This window comes from Gossypium arboreum, chromosome 11 (genome assembly GCF_025698485.1).
Source record: "Gossypium arboreum isolate Shixiya-1 chromosome 11, ASM2569848v2, whole genome shotgun sequence".
Classification (NCBI taxonomy): domain Eukaryota; kingdom Viridiplantae; phylum Streptophyta; class Magnoliopsida; order Malvales; family Malvaceae; genus Gossypium; species Gossypium arboreum.
In genome coordinates this window covers 84,670,703-84,687,072 of record NC_069080.1, presented here as the reverse complement: position 1 = coordinate 84,687,072, position 16,370 = coordinate 84,670,703, and the positions used below count along the sequence as shown (strand labels likewise).

Sequence of the window (16,370 nt, the reverse complement as noted above, 5' to 3'; positions counted from 1 at the left end):
TTAGTTAGTAAGTCCAATTGCAAATTGAACATGAATTTGGAAGGCAAAATTAACAAATTCTCAATTGGTACTAGAGTTAGACACTTGACGCACTAAGTGAACATTCTATTGTTGATTTACTATAAAGATGGAAGGTAAATCAATCTCAAAACCCTCGATGTTGGATGATATGAATTATGCCTACTAGAAGGTAAAGATGAAGGTATTTATCAAGTCAATGGATGAGAAAATTCAACATTTAATTTTGATTGGTTGACAACCTCGAACAATATATGTTGGTGGTGTGTAGACATCAAAACCAAAAGTTATATGGACAGACTGGTAAGTGCGAATTCCAAAACTTGAATGTAATTTTCAATAGAGTTAATTCTCAAGAGTTTAGGCGTATTTCAAAGTGCGTTACTTCTAAAATAGTTTGTTCTATTCTTGATACTTCATATGTCTAGTCATGGGTACGGGTGAACTCCCGTTGGACCAATGGGCCTACTTCTAGAATTAAAAACATAACATTTTAAAAGCTAGATATATTGCGTAATTAATATGATTCTCCTGTTCACTTCCCGTCTCCATCCATGCTTGATGGCTGGGAATGCCATTGAAGTTAGTAGTGAAATTTTGTTATCTGCCCTCAGCTCCACTTGACGGTGAACCCCAATGTGGCATAGAGGTGCGATGCTAAGCACAAATTTAGATTCCAATGTGGACCCAGTTTTCAAGCTTGTATTGCCATTTGACACACAACTGTTGCACCAAAGATAAAATACCAGGAACAGCAAAGTTTGCCAATAGGAGTGAGGCAATCTCAACCTTATCCACATTCCAACCACAAGCTTTTATCCAATTCATCATCTCCTCTTGCCACATGAGCACTCCTTATCAGATCTCCTCCATCACAAACAAATCTATTATACTACAAGACTACTTTGAGAAAGCTAATTGAGCTCCATTTCCCTAGTAAACTTCTTTTTTTCACAGCAATGGCAGCCATGAACTCCAGTGTTTTGGCATGCAACTATGCTATCTCAGGCACTGGATCATCTGAGCTTAATGCCAAACTTGCTTCAGCGCCATCAGTTGCTTCCCCAGTTATGTGCGGTGGTCGCAAGTTGCCTGTGATCAGAGCCCAGCAGACTAAATTTTCTGATTCCAAAGGATCAGGTGCCAGTGAAGGAAGAAGAGCTGCTGTGCTCTACTTGGCAGCTGGCCTTTTCACCACAGCTGTTGCTTCTTCTGCAAATGCTGGGGTCATTGACGAGTACCTTGAAAAGAGCAAAGCTAACAAGGTGTGTTTCGCTATGAAATCTGAAAAAATATCAACCATCATGCTGCAGAGAAATTTTTGTATTTGCAGAACAACGTAATAGATTAACCTGCTTTTGCTGCAGGAATTGAATGACAAGAAGAGGTTGGCAACAAGTGGAGCAAACTTTTCCAGAGCATACACTGTTCAATTTGGCACTTGCAAGTTCCCTGAGAACTTCACTGGCTGCCAGGATCTTGCAAAGCAAAAGGTTCAAAACCTAACATCTGCCTTTTCTTGTCTTAGTTTCAAAGGTTCTGTGGACGATTTCATAATGATATTCTTTTTCGGTTTGTTGAATGCAGAAAGTACCATTCATCTCTGATGATTTGGCCTTGGAATGTGAAGGGAAGGACAAATACAAGTGTGGTTCCAACGTTTTCTGGAAATGGTGATGCGATCCAAATGTATTTTTTCACTTAAACTATCCACTCTACCTCAACATGTATCTAATTTTTCCATTTTAGGAGACTTCCCTATCCATTTGTTTTGTTAGCTTTCCCTATGGTTCTGTTATATTTCTCTTATAAATGGTTGATGGGATTGCTAAACTCCACTGCAATGTTAAAAAGTTAAATCACATATTATATACTCCATTGGAGTGTTTGACTATCATTGAACCTCAGAAACCATTCAACCGATCTAAACAGCAGCACTGCTGACTCAGCAAAATACACAGAACGTTCTTACTATATTATGTTAACCAGAGTAATTACGTAAAAATTAGTTAAAAGTTTGATGAATCTATGTTTTTCAGTTTAAAATGCAAGATGATATGCTTATTTCATATATTTTGCTTTGATGCCTCTGGTAATGGCATGACCTCAACTTAGAGATGATCTTACCATTGCTCCCTCAGCTGGATATACAAGCACTGTTAATTATCTGATCTGGCCGCATCTTCAAAGGATCAACACAAACAATATGTAGGACAAGTAATGAGATGAGTGACAACAGCAATAATATTAATAATAATATTCCTTTATAAAAATAAAATGAATTCTGTGTTCTTTTTACATGTGATATTTGGTTGTCATTGGTTGAATAAACCCAGAGCATGCCATCAATACACCAGACTATCTTGTCCACTGCCCAAGCAAGTCTAACTGCTCCACGAATCATATATTTTGACAATATTGCAGGAGGCTAACTCAGCCAGTAACTCTTCTAGTCTGCAGGCTTTTTCAAAACCCAACTTCATATCTCCCTCACATGGAGAATAGAGGAAGAATCGCATGACCAACTGAAGTTCGGACTTATTTAGTGAAATGATTCACCTGAAACTTCCATATATTTCAAACTTGAGTCTATATGCAACATGCTGAGGAGCCATTGTTCTGCAACTGGGGACATGGCAATGGAAACACAGCATTGGTACAACCAGAAACAAACTCACAATGCCATGCTGCAGTTGGGGCAAGTCCAAGTAGTGTAACATTCTTGAAGCATAGCCCTTCAAATGATCCACCCTTGATACCAGCGAGTATGGGGGCTTTTGTTGAATTCAAACTCATAATGTTACTAATGAAAATCCCCTTTATTTTAGGAATAGCTTTAGGATCCCATCCATAGTCAGGGTGATCATTGGCGCCTCTACTGAACATAATGGGTATTTTGACTCGTTCCATTGTTATGTTTTTTATGGTGATATTTGCAATGTATCCTCCTCTGCCCTTGTCAGTTTTTATACGAACCCCAGCTGCTGAATTCCAAATATTCATATCTTCAATAATTACATTAGAAATCCCTCCAGACATCTCACTACCAATGCCAACACCAGAACAAGTTGGTGTAGTGCCTGAGATTCTCCTTACTATTATGTTTGAGCTTGGTCGTGCCACTCTGATGCCATACTGGTCCCATCCACTTTTCACTGCTACAAGATCATCTCCACTTTCAATATAGCAGTCTTCAATACATACATTGGTACTTGAGTCTGCAGAAATTTAAGTGAGAATTTCAGAAAATGTCTCAACTATGAGGCTTAGGTTGTTATATTCTAGAAGCAATATAGAATAAAATACATAAGATGGAGAATGACACCAACATACCAGGGTCTATTCCGTCTGTATTTGGGGCATTAAGGGGAGCCAATATTGTCATGCCCTTAATAACGACATTGCTGAAGGAAAAAAGGTAGAAAACTAATGTTAATCTTCCAGAGAAATGTTAAAAATTTTAATATAAAGAAAACAGCAATGTGACACAAAACAAAACCTCAAGTTAATTTTAGTATCTTCCATAGGTAATGTTCAGGTGAAAAAAATATAATAGGATTCATTAGTTGAGCTATCAAGATCTTAGTCCTTTATAAAAGTACCAAGACATGCATCTTATCTTCAAAAGGTGCAAAAGAAGTTCACAGTTCTTTTGACCTTAATAAATAGTCATGCTCCGAAAAAAACACACACCAGCAAAACAAAATAAATGGATAAACAAATGAAAGAAAACAAGCTACTGCATGCTAGAGAGGTCAAACCTGCAGTAAATAGGATGAATGGTCCAAAATGGCGAATTCTGGAAGGTTAAGTTAGAGATAAGAATGTTATGAGAGTTCATTAGCTCTACGAGGTGGCCCCTTGTGTGTGTTAGCCTTCTGTTCTGCCATAAATCCCACCACATCCCACCTTGACCATCAATTGTCCCGTTCTGTCCTACAATATTAAAACTCTTCATCACACATACTTGATCAATCTTTAGAGAAGGTAGAAATCCTTCACAGACAAGTGAGTAATGGATGATAATGGCAGCTAGCTGCTCTGTGGAACTAAAGACATCTAGCTGTTTCACTGCTTTTAAATAAACCCAACTATTAGTTAAAATCAGGTAGAAATAGCATATCAAAGTGTCAATTTAGATGCTTTTTAAAATTCTACCCAGCAAGCATGGGAAAGCATTCATTTTGTTATAATCCATGAGCCCTAGTCAAGGTCAATTAAATCTAATTTGAGAAAAGCAAAATGTAACACATGGCTGGCTGCCATTATAACTTTTGATTTATGCATACATGTGTGCGTGCGTGTGTGTGCAAGTTAAAGCAACTCTTCTTTCCAATTTCATTATTAATCATCAAAGTTAAAGCAACTCTTCTTTCCAATTTCATACTATGTCTCCAAATATGTTATTTAAAAAATTGATAAAATTACCTGTAATGACTACATTGGTAAGACCATCTCCATGAATGAGGCTTATGTGTCTTCCTCCCAGTCTCTCTCTCCCTCTACCATAAGAAGGCAATGGTTCTACAACAGGCCATTCCTTTGGATCCTATTACTCATAAACAAAATATTAAAAGATCAGCAGACTTCAGCTACTAATTTAAATAAATAAAGAAATGCATTAACAGTTTCCAGGTGACCAAAATAATTAGACAGCAATTGTTTGCCTATTTTAGTAAACTTGAAAGGTTCTGGTTGTTACGTTGTTGCACTAGAATGCTGCGATACGATGTGAAACAGTCTACTTCTAACAGAAATACTTGAATACCAAAGATGTTTACGCAATTGAATAATAACTTACATTTGCAAAGATTGTCCCAGAGAGAAATTCACTAAATGAGTCACAGTACAAGCGCTAATTTAAGCTCAACCAATCTAAGGATTTTTGGCAGCCTTAATCTCATACACTCAATGAATTCCGTCAGAAAATCTAAGTGAGAACAAATTAATGTTCCAAAACAAATTTGTTTTGCCCTCAAAGAACAATTTTGTGTTCCTTCAATACACCAAACATAAGGAATGAACGCTCTTTTTATAGTTTCCTGGTACAGCTAATGTGATAATGCAATTCTACGTGATTGAAAGGATAAAGTCAGCTGACAATAATTCCCAAAATTCACAGTGCTAATACCTTTTATCACCACGGTCAATCTCCTCAATTTTACAAAGAATATCTATCCCCTATTTACACCAAATTCCCTATATCTAGTTTCAATTTTTACAAACAAATCACAAATCACCTAAATTTGTTGCTACTAAAAGATAAAACAGAAAAGATTCAAATTTGAACTGAAATGAGAACAAAATATGCTTTTTTTTTTTATTGGGTGGGGGGGGGGGGTTCCTTTAGTTAAAGTTGCACATCGACACCACCCAACTTTGTTTCTCATGATAAACAATTAATTCAAAGCATGACATGCACAAAATGAGAAAACCTAGCTCTGTTTCTAAATTCTATTTGAACTTTGCACCCACTTTCTATTCATAAAGTTACTCTTTCTTTCACCTATCACAAGGTTCTTTTAATCCCTATTTTTCGCCTGAAAAGGGAAAGAATTCTTTGAGAAAAGCTAAGTACGGAGAGTAACCGCCAAGGTTCGAGGGTTATGTGGTAAGAAGCTCAATGTTCCTTGAACAAAATCTTGAATTTGGGTAAGAAAAATGAAGAAGCATCTTGAATTGGGTAAAAAAAACTGAAGAAACAATTCATGCAGGATAAACGAAGTAACCCACTCTATTTTCTCTTCTACAACATAAACTAAATAAAATTATATTTGACACACATTAATCGTCCAACTTAATTCTTCAAATTCAAATGTAAAACCAAAATAATTAAACAACTTGAAACGGACAAACAAACAGAGATGATAAAGCATGAAGCAATACATTTAAAACTTAAGTTTTCAAATTGATTTTTAAAAAAAGAAAAGAAATTTAAGCTTTCAACTAGGAGCTATCATGTTCAAATCAACAATCTGCAATCATCCAACTTAATTCTGGAGAATCCAAAATCAACCAATCAAATCAAATCAAATCAAATATATATGTTATAGTGAAAACCGAGCATTGCTGACCTGAGAACCTAAAATAACTGCACCGTCTTCAAGAAACAAAGTGAAATTACTGGTGAGATTAAAGCTTCCTGTTAACCACTTTCCTTTGGGCACATTAAGCTGACCCCCGCCTTTATTACTAAAACGTTGCATGTGAACTATCGCCTTCCAAAATGCAGCTGTATTTGAGGTTTTCCCATCGCCAACTCCCCCGAATTCCTTTATCGACATAACATGTTTTCTCTCAGGAAACTCTCCCAACAACCCGGCGCAACTTCCGGGGTCGGGGACGGGGTCTGAGCCGGATGTGACGCTGGTTTTACGTGATCCAGTAACGCCAAAGAATTGGAAAGGAAGGATATCTTTTGTGGAGAGTTGAAAAGTGAGAACAGCTACGAACGTAAAGAGAAGAATAAGGAAAACCCAATACGGTTTTTTCAAGTGAACCATTATCGCACCATAATTTGGTCTCTCAGGTTCCATTTTTTGTTGAATTAGAAGAAAGAAAAAAATTGAATTTTTATTGCTTTAATTGACAAAATTAAAGATATTGATTGAAAAACACAGATGATATAGATAATCTTTTAAGTAAAGAAATCTTTACCTTTCATGCATCACCAAAATTTATAAAAAAAATTAAATATTAAAAAAATGTTAATGGAATTAGATTTTGATAGGATTTACATGCATGAAGAAAAAATAGTTATAAAAAGAAAGAATAAAACAGTGGGCTGGTTTCCTGCATACGTGAGAAAAAGAAGAATGGCCAAGGATGACAAAGCTAAATGCCGGCCTGGGCGTATATAGCCATTAGCCGCGTTTTAGCAAATGCTCCTTAAAGTATAAATATATATATATATTGGAATCAGGTTTCGTGGGGAAAGGAGTTCCAATCACGAACTAACATGAAGAGGGAATGTCTGTGATATATGTGGGCAAAAGGATAGATAGCAACCACATACACTTTTGTCTTGAGGGTTATTCTTAGAGTCTCGTGTCCGTTAAAGAAGGTATGTGACCCAACCGACACCGCTCCTCACGGGAATTCGTCCAAAGGTTGCTTTCCTTTTTTTAATTATATAAACAATTAAAATTAAATTAAATTAAATTGGGTGTGTGTTTTCGGTGCATATAAGGTTTTGTGTGAGCTTTCATCATTAAATCATGATCGTGCACGTAGGGTAGGAATTTTAGGATTGATTCGTCGCGTCCACCAAGGTATGATTAATCCAGGTAAATTACACGGCTGATGATTGAATCATTAAGCTGTTTTTTTTTTTAGATCCAATTTTTTTTATTCCAATGAATTTTTTTATCATATCCATTAAATCATTAATGGAATTTTTCTAGACATAATATCAATTTATTTTTGGATAAAAATTGCAATTTTATTACTTAAAAGCAGCTAAAAAAACAACAAAACAACCAAAATCAAATGCTATACAAATTCAACCTAATCACTATAATTCAAAATACCCAATTAGAACAAAGACTAAATATTTACAGTGTCACTTACCCATCAATCTAATCTTAATTGTTTCTTTAATCTTTAAAGGCAGTGTATCTGCCATGAGCTCTCGCAAAAAAAAAAAATTCCATTCTTTTCACACCAAATAGCATGAATATAATGGATGTAGGCATTCCATGCCAGCTTCAAAAGGCAAACAATAACGACTTCCCTTAGAGACGAGTAATAAAAAAAGAAAAGAAAAAAGTCATCTCTCTTTTTTAAATATAGATATTTTCTAAAATATTAAAATTTTAATAATATTGGCATAATATTTTACGTAGTAGTTTATGTACACTTCTTGCTAATATAATAATATTTGTTTTATATGGTATGCTAACAAATAATTTAAAAATTACAAAAATAATATAAAAAGTAAAAAATAAGGAGTACATGTCACTTCAACAAAACAACTCTATCGCCACATTTTTTTTTACCTAAGATGATGTACAAAAGGTTGACATAGGTTTCGCGACGCTTCTCTCGACGCTTCCAAAAAGGTTGTCTATAGTACAGTTGGCATAGGCTCCGCGACGCTTTTCAAAAAGCGTTGCCATAAGTCAACATAGGCTGACCCTTATTAAAGGGTTGTGAAAGGCTTAGTTAATGCCGACCTTTAAAAAAGGTTAGGATAGACCTAGTCAAGGCCAATCTTTGAAAAAGGTTAGGATAAACCCATATAAGACAACCTTAAAAAGGTTGGGATAGGTCAGTCTAAGGCAACCCTTAAAAAAGGTTGAGATCGACTCGTTTAAGGCAACCTCAAAAAGGTTGGGATAAACCTTATCTAAGGTAATTCTTGAAAAAGGTTGGGATAGACTCATTTAAGGCAACCTTAAAAAGGTTTGGATAGACATTGTCTAAGGCAACCCTTAAAAAAGGTTAGGATAGACTCGTCTAAAGCAACCCTAAAAAGGCTGGGATAGACCGTGTCTAAAGCAACCTTTACAAAAGTTGAGATAAAGCCGTCTAATACAACTTTAAAAAGGTTAAGACATACCTTGCCTAAGACAACCTTTAAAAAAATTAGGATAAACCCGTCTAAGGCAGCCTTTAAAAGGTTGGGATAAACTCATTTAAGACAATCTTAAAAAGGTTGGAATAAGTACGTTTAAGGTATTTATTTTCTATTTTTTATTGTTTCAATATTAATATATTTTCATAAATATTTACAATGAATAGAAATTGTGCTTTAAATACAACTAAAAAATATTAAATTAAAATTAAAATAAAGGTTGAATATTCATTACAAAAATCGATCCAATATCAAAATACACTAACATTTAGCCAAAATATATACCACCAACATTCAACCCAATGTACAAAAGTAAACAAATAAAAAGGTTCCTAAGACGATGGACATTGATATTGATGTTATACTACATAACAACTAATACAGTCTGAAATTGCAACTTCAATTCCAAGAAACTCTACTAATCTCTTATTTCTACAAGGGAAGCCCCATTAGTGAAACATCTCCAGATCCAAGTATACCATATACCCTAACAATCCATTTTGTTTACTACCTACTTGTAACATATGCAGTCTTCTCTTTTCACCTTTATTGCTTCCCGACTCTTCGCTATATTTAGTGTTATCCTCGAGCTCCAACCTTGCTGTAAGCCAATTGCAGACCTCATTCATCTCTTTAGGGATTGTGTAATGACCAATCCTGCACAGACCGGATCAAAAACTTAAAACTTTTTCTGGTTTTGTATTCCCTTTAATATCAAAAGGACTGAGAATAACAAAAAAAAAAAAAAAAGGACTGAGTGTTTAAGGTTCTTGCACTTAATTTCATTTGTACTGTATCTTCTATAATAGATTTTATTTATCATAATTGTAAGCACAATGAATAATTCATCGTGATAGTTTATTACTATGAATGTTGGTATCACATATGCGTTACCATTGCATTCTAATATAACAATCAGAGAAGTTTCAAGTGGTTTGAAAGCTTCAAAAGGGAAATTACACTGATATGCATTTCAGAAAGAATAAGGTTTATCAAAAAAGGCACAATAAGATATAAATAAAGCCCTGTATGCAAACATGATTTGGCAGCTACATTACCATTACCTGTATTGCTTGATCATGATGTTTGACTAATATAAAATAATATACACATATATTTAAAAAATCCAACTTTTCTCATTCGAATTGATATCCAACAAGACGAATATACGAAAATATAACACAAATACATTAATACACAAATTACCAAGTGTATCATAGATAATGGTTTCATAAAACTACATATACCATCCACAAATAAACACCAATCAAGGATACACAATGAAACTAAAAAAGGGGGGTCTAAAAATAAATATTCAATAATGTTTAGGCTAGTAAGGGGAATTTCCAATTAAAAATTTGTCTCTATGTTTCTCTATGATAAAAGTGACAAGTAAATTGGTTGGCTTTTCATTTCTTGAACATCTTTCAGATGATACAAAGCACATACATTGCTGGAGTAAATGGCCAAAACTGGTAAACATCAATGCCCTAAGCCTCAAATGTGTTTTGGGAACAGAAAAAAACTAAATATTTGAACGTACCTCGAAATCTCCGATTATGCCGACCACAAAACATGACAGTCGCAATTAGCAATCTTAAAGAATGTTTTAACAACCAACTTGCCAAATAAGTTGAACAGAAGGAGCCTTTTTATGATTCCATTGAAGCATCGCCTTCGGGAACGCCAAACATGCGGAGGTTAGGATCCATTGATCCTACTGCCAAGTACTTTGCATCTGAGCCGAATTTGACACAAGTTGCTCTACCTGCAAATACAGGAGAATAATGCACTTCAACTTTTGCTGGCTACCAGTAATAATAATAGATTACAATGTTAAAAAAACCAGACCGGGGTCAAATTGTTTATTAATGTTAATGGTATGATCTTTCAAATAAAATAAGTTGAGGTCTTGTTAGTTAGAAATAAAATTTTGAGAAATTACACATAAAACCCTTATTTTTCCAGTGGAATTGGTTTTTTGTCGTGCCACACAAACTACAGGTTCCTGGTTCAACCATTCCAACTGGCTGGTAAGTGTTTTTTTTTTCTTTTCTTTTTTAAATTCATTGATAGAATTAGGGAACAGAAGACAAACTAGTGCCAGATAAATCAGGTAAAGTTTTGATGCAATTCCATTTTGTTTTGATACTACCGACTTGGGACACTCTGGAAGCATAAAATTAAATCAGTATCCACCAAATATCACAACAAATGAAATTTTGAATGTCTATTGACCATCTAACAACATAGTCAGACAATCTCTAGCCAGGAAAATAAGCATTCTATTTAAATGTCAAGTGAAATAGTCTCTACACCGAATTTAAGTTTTGGTTCCAATAAACTATATACCAAGATTTGAAGACCCTAAGAGCACCTACCTTAAGAGCACCTTCCTTACATCCGAGCCAACAATTGCAAGGTAACTCCAACTATGGTCGAAATCCACTAAAATACAAAGAACAGAATTAAATCTGCTGCTAGTTAAAGCTTTTCACAATTAAAAACTTTTATCACGAGAAAGTAAAGCTTTATTCGTTTACAATTTTCCCCCTGGCTCAAAAGTTTCCAATATAGAAAAGAAAAGAAAAGTAAATGTACAGATAATATATATAATATAGAAGAAAACATGAAGTTTTCAGTTTTCCTTTCACCACCAATTTCCTTCTCACAGTTAAGGAAAAGAAGAAATTTTAAAGAATTTCTTTCACCCTTTTCTCCTCTAGGGTTTCGGCATTTTGGGAAGATGAAGAGAAGAAAAGAAAAAATGTTCTTACCCTTTTATTTTTCCGATTTCTCTTACCCACTTTTATATTATTATATATTTATTATATTCCCATAAAATTTTAAAATTTTATAATATATATTAAAGACATATGTAAATCATAACTGGCCACTATAGTAACCATTTTTATAATGGTTTATTTATTAAATAAATCCCTTAGTTATAATTTAGCTTTTATTTAATAACAACCACACTTTTACCACTTGCGCAATTTAGTCCCTGTACTTAAATTGAGCACTAAAGCAACGAAATTATCTAATCAAAATTCAATTCACCTACAACATAATTTCGTAAATATTTAATAAAATTATTTACAACATCGATTTACAGAAACGAAGTCACAAAATTGGATTTTCTGGTACTATTGACTTTCCAATCGTTACAAGTTGGGTTCGACGATGTAAAGATTGGTTGGGATTTTGATTTGGGGAAAATTTAGGGTTTGAGGGAAAATTTTTAGGGGGAAAAAATTAAAATGGCGCCATTTTGATTAAAACAAAATGATTTTTTCAATCTAATTTTCTTCCTTATTTCTATATTTGAAAGGTTTAATTATTTCTTAAATTCCTTTAAATTAAGTTTGTTTTGTTCCAAACAATATATTTAATTTGTTAATTTTTATAATGATGTACGAAAATAATTTTAAATAATATGAAAACTCGAGCTAGATATGTCTTTCTGATGAAGAATTCGTAGTTTTTTGTATTAAAGAAGATGGAGCTTATGATGTTACGATAGAATCGAACAAATCAGAAGAATCAAATCAATCCGAAAGAAGTTCATGGTTGGTTAATACAAAGGTTAATTATATTCATTTGACTCTTTATTTTACTTGAAGTATTTGTGTATGAAACTTGTTTCTAACACGATCATGAACATATTACATTCTAAGAACCCTACAAATAAGGGTGAAAAAAAAACTTGATTAAAAATAGCTCTGTTCTAGTTGATATCGGTTAACTGATTCACTGACTAAACCGTTCTTTAGTAGCATTGGTCTCTCCTTCACTCCCGTCTTCATAAAAAAAAACTTGATTAAAAATAGCTCTGTTCTGGTTGACATCGGTTAATTGATTCACTGACCAAACTGTTCTTTAGTAGCATTGGTCTCTCCTTCACTCTCGTCTTCATTTAATCTTTCCTAAACCCTAACACTACATCTAAAACCCTAAACCCAAAACCCAAAACTTAATTTTCTAAACCCTAAACCAGAATCATTAAATCCTAAACTATAAACCCTAAATCATAAACTTTAACCTCTAAATTAATTAGATAAAATTTGAATATTATATATTCTTTTAATATTTTAGGAAATTTCAATAACATTTTCAATTTACTAATTAATTTTGTTTCTCTAGAGATGCATGGGTTAACAATTTTTTAATTTTAATATATATAAAGTTTATCTATTATCTCTTAAATAATTTAAACTATAATGATAATTTTAATATATTCAAATTAATATTATCTCTTTACAATTATATAAAAATTATTTAATATATAAATTAAAAAATCAGTCATATATCCAAAAACTTTAAAATTATTTTAAATAATAGTATTTTAAATTTTTCATTTTTAACATATATTTTTCTATATATTTACTTTCAAATTTTTTCTACGTGTCATTAATTTTTCTGAAGATTTTAAATATTCAATTAAAAAGAAATTGTATTTTAACTAATATAAACAAACTAGTTAAATAATAAATAGATAAGGAACAAAACAGCTCGTTTTGTTTAAAATAAAATATTTTTGCAGCATTTTTAACCTTAAAATTAATATCATAGCAATTCTTTAATTTCTAATTTGATCGAAAATTTTTCCATTAATAATGATTCGGTCATCAAACATGTTTTAACCTTAAAATTCATCTTTAAAGAAAAAAAATAACAATTATGTCTAATATGAATATGCCCTTTTCTATGCTTGTCATGAAAAATGTAATGAGGATATATGAATCTTAAACCTTATTCTCACTCGAAATTATTAAGTCATTTTAATTTGACTATATATAATTATTAACACTCATTATGTAATTTTTTAAGAATATTCATATTTTAAATCCCAAGATATTAGTTTAAAATATTAATACCACAATTTTTTATTTAATATAAAATTAATTTATTAGAAAATTAAATTTAGTGATTGGTGGTATATTAGGAGTCAGGACATAAGAGTTTTTCTTTTCATATGGCAACACTTTTATATAGTTGGGAAAGGTATAACACAAGTTGGCATAGTGTTGGACAAAACCGACTCTTATTTAAGTGTTGCCTTAGGCATGCATATCCTGATCCTTATACAAAGAGTTGGCCAAAGCATATGTTGGCAAGTCTATCCCAACACTTAGGAAAGTGTTGGCCCAAAAGTATCGGCATAGTGTTGGACAAAGCTAACTCTTATTTAAGTGTTGCCTTTGGTATGCATATTCCAACTCTTATACAAAGAGTTGACCAAAACGTATGCCGACAAGTTTACCCCAGCACTTAGAAAAGTGCCGGCATAGTGTTGAACAAAGCCTAATCTTATATAAGCATTGTCTTAGGCATGCATATCCCAACTCTTATACAAAGGGTTGGACAAAGTGTACATCAACAAGTTTATCCCAACACTTAGGAAAAGTTTCGGCCCAAAAGTTTCGGCATAGTGTTGGATAAAGTCGGCTCCTATTTAAGCGTTGCCTTAGGCATACATATCCCAACTCTTATATAAAGGATTGGCCAAAGTGTATATTGACAAGTCTATCCCAACACTTAGGAAAGTGTCAGCCCAAAAGTGTCGGCATAATGTTGGACAAAGCCGACTCTTATTTAAGTGTTGCCTTAGGCATGTATATCCCAACTCTTATACAAATAGTTGGCCAAAACGTATGTCGACAAGTCTATCCCAACATTTAAAAAAGTGTCGCCTCAAAAGTGTCGCAGTAAGCATGTTTTGTTGTAGTGTGTGGATTGTCATGTGGGTTGCTATGCTTAAAAAGTTAATGTTTTGGTCAATATTTTTATTTAAAAAGCAACAATTCGACTCTTTTAAAAAATTGAGGGTCAATTTTTTTTTAAAAGGACCAAATTAACAAAAGATGTAAAATTGAAGGCTAAATTTGACATTATATCTTTTTATCAATATTATTTTTATATCACGTGTTGCACGTAAATGTTCACGTTTATGTTTTTATTATTTAATAAAATATTTTAATTTTATATAACTAATAAAAGAATTTTAAATCATAAATCAAGTAATTGTACCATATTTAAAAAAAAGAAGGTATTTTATACAATATTTAAAATATGGACATACTACATACCTATACTTTTTATTCTTCAATCTCTACTTTTCTTTTATCTCTACAAAATCAGTTTAAAGAAATGAACGAGATCATCAATATATTAAATAATAATGTTATTTTTAGTTATACAATAAATTATTTATGTTGGTCTTTCTTATAATAACACCTCTTTCTATACTACATTTTTCATATATACCCATTTTTTTGTGTTTTTCCTGTTGAAAATAGAATTAATCTCATTTTAATCAAGAAGTAATTTAAAATAACATGATAAGATAATTGATTAAATTGTATAGTTTGAATTATAATTAAAGTGTAATTAAATACAGATAACTTCAACATTTATTATTAGTTTAAATAAAAGTAAAAAAAACTCTAGAAATTTGATGTAAAAATACTAAATTCGGAAAAATAAAAAGTATTTTGATAATTGAAATTAAAGTTGAATTGAATATGTATGTGTACATTTATAATAGATAAAATTAATTATGATTTTAATGTATTAAATTTGTTTAATTAACTATTAATTTTAAATATAATGTGCTATAATCAATGTAATTTAAGAGGTGGTGAATTAGTTTTGAAAATTTTAAAATAAACAGCTTAAGAAAATTTGACACAAGTAATTTAGAGTAGTTTAACATCAAATGTCTATCTTTACTATTTAACTTACCACAACTAATAATGCACTTAATTGATATATTATTATTTATTTTAATTAATTTTAGACATGAATTTACCTAATTTGACACTTAATCGATTTTTCATTATATAAATATAATATTTGTCCAATATGATAAGAAATGAGTGGATATACAGATTGCACGAAAATTTTGACATGAGAGCTTGAACTGGTGCACAATATGAAAATTTTATAACACTTATTGTATTTATTAAGCTTATCTCTTTGTATTTTAAGATTTTATTAATTTAGGTTATTATTATATTATATAATTTAGGGTGTAAAAAAGGCGTATACGCGCACAACTACCTTTCTTTTAAACTTAGGCTCCGTTTGTTTCACTGAAAATGAGTTCTAAAAGATGTTTTATGCATTTCTCTATGTTTGTTTCATGAAAAACAACTTGGTAAATGAAAAATGACTTATATGTCAACGGAAAATAAGTCATTTTTTTTTGTAAAATGACTTACTCTTTTAAAAAGTATAAGTCATTTTTCGAAAAGAGTTCTGTTATTCTATTTTTATATAAAATTAACTTAAGATAAATAAAATATTATTATATTAATAATAAATTTTTATTTTATTTTAAAAATATTTAAAATTAATAAAATATTAATATAAAATATTATAAATTTCAATGTTATTTATAAATTTCAATGTTATTAAACATACATATTTAATTATCTATATCTAATCATATAATACATTATTAATATAATTTATTGTTTTAATAAATTATTTTAAATTTCAAATTTATTTTAATAAAAATTTAGAAATAATCATTTTAAATAATATTCTTCATATATTATTGGAAAATATTCAATAATAATATTTTAATAATAAATGATTTGTACTATAAATGTTAAAATATGTCATAAGTCTATGTACTCTTAACTATTTTGGAATTTAGTCCATGTGCTTTTCATATTTGAAAATCAAGTCCAATTGTTAACATTGTTTTTTTGTCAATTTTATTGATGTCACATTTTAAATAAAAATATTCGGTAGTCATGTAACTAAAAAT

General features: G+C 31.5%; 2 protein-coding genes and 1 long non-coding RNA gene across 4 annotated transcripts; 1 reads left to right on the top strand and 2 right to left on the bottom strand.

The window, feature by feature from the left end:
* The first annotated feature begins 977 nt into the window (after positions 1-977).
* On the top strand, positions 978-1,851 carry LOC108471283 (photosystem I reaction center subunit N, chloroplastic-like). Its single transcript, XM_017772922.2, has 3 exons — positions 978-1,283; positions 1,386-1,511; positions 1,606-1,851. The coding sequence occupies exons 1-3, from the start codon at positions 978-980 to the stop codon at positions 1,693-1,695; spliced, it is 522 nt and encodes a 173-aa protein (XP_017628411.1). The 3' UTR covers positions 1,696-1,851.
* LOC108472563 (probable polygalacturonase) lies at positions 1,619-7,117 on the bottom strand. 2 transcript variants are annotated; one of them, XM_053021733.1, is made up of 6 exons: positions 6,819-7,117; positions 6,093-6,463; positions 4,447-4,567; positions 3,780-3,954; positions 3,352-3,422; positions 1,619-3,236 (listed from the first exon to the last, which is right to left on the bottom strand). In XM_053021733.1, the coding sequence occupies exons 2-6, from the start codon at positions 6,300-6,302 to the stop codon at positions 2,608-2,610; spliced, it is 1,206 nt and encodes a 401-aa protein (XP_052877693.1). In that variant the 5' UTR covers positions 6,303-6,463; positions 6,819-7,117; the 3' UTR covers positions 1,619-2,607. The 2 variants fall into 2 exon arrangements, with proteins under 2 accessions (XP_052877693.1, XP_017629598.1); XM_017774109.2 differs by having other exon boundaries at positions 6,093-7,117.
* A 1,652-nt stretch (positions 7,118-8,769) lies between these two features.
* LOC128284210 (uncharacterized) lies at positions 8,770-11,047 on the bottom strand. Its single transcript, XR_008274580.1, has 3 exons — positions 10,975-11,047; positions 10,137-10,361; positions 8,770-9,250 (listed from the first exon to the last, which is right to left on the bottom strand). It is a non-coding gene; the product is annotated as an uncharacterized LOC128284210 (long non-coding RNA).
* Positions 11,048-16,370: the final 5,323 nt, after the last annotated feature.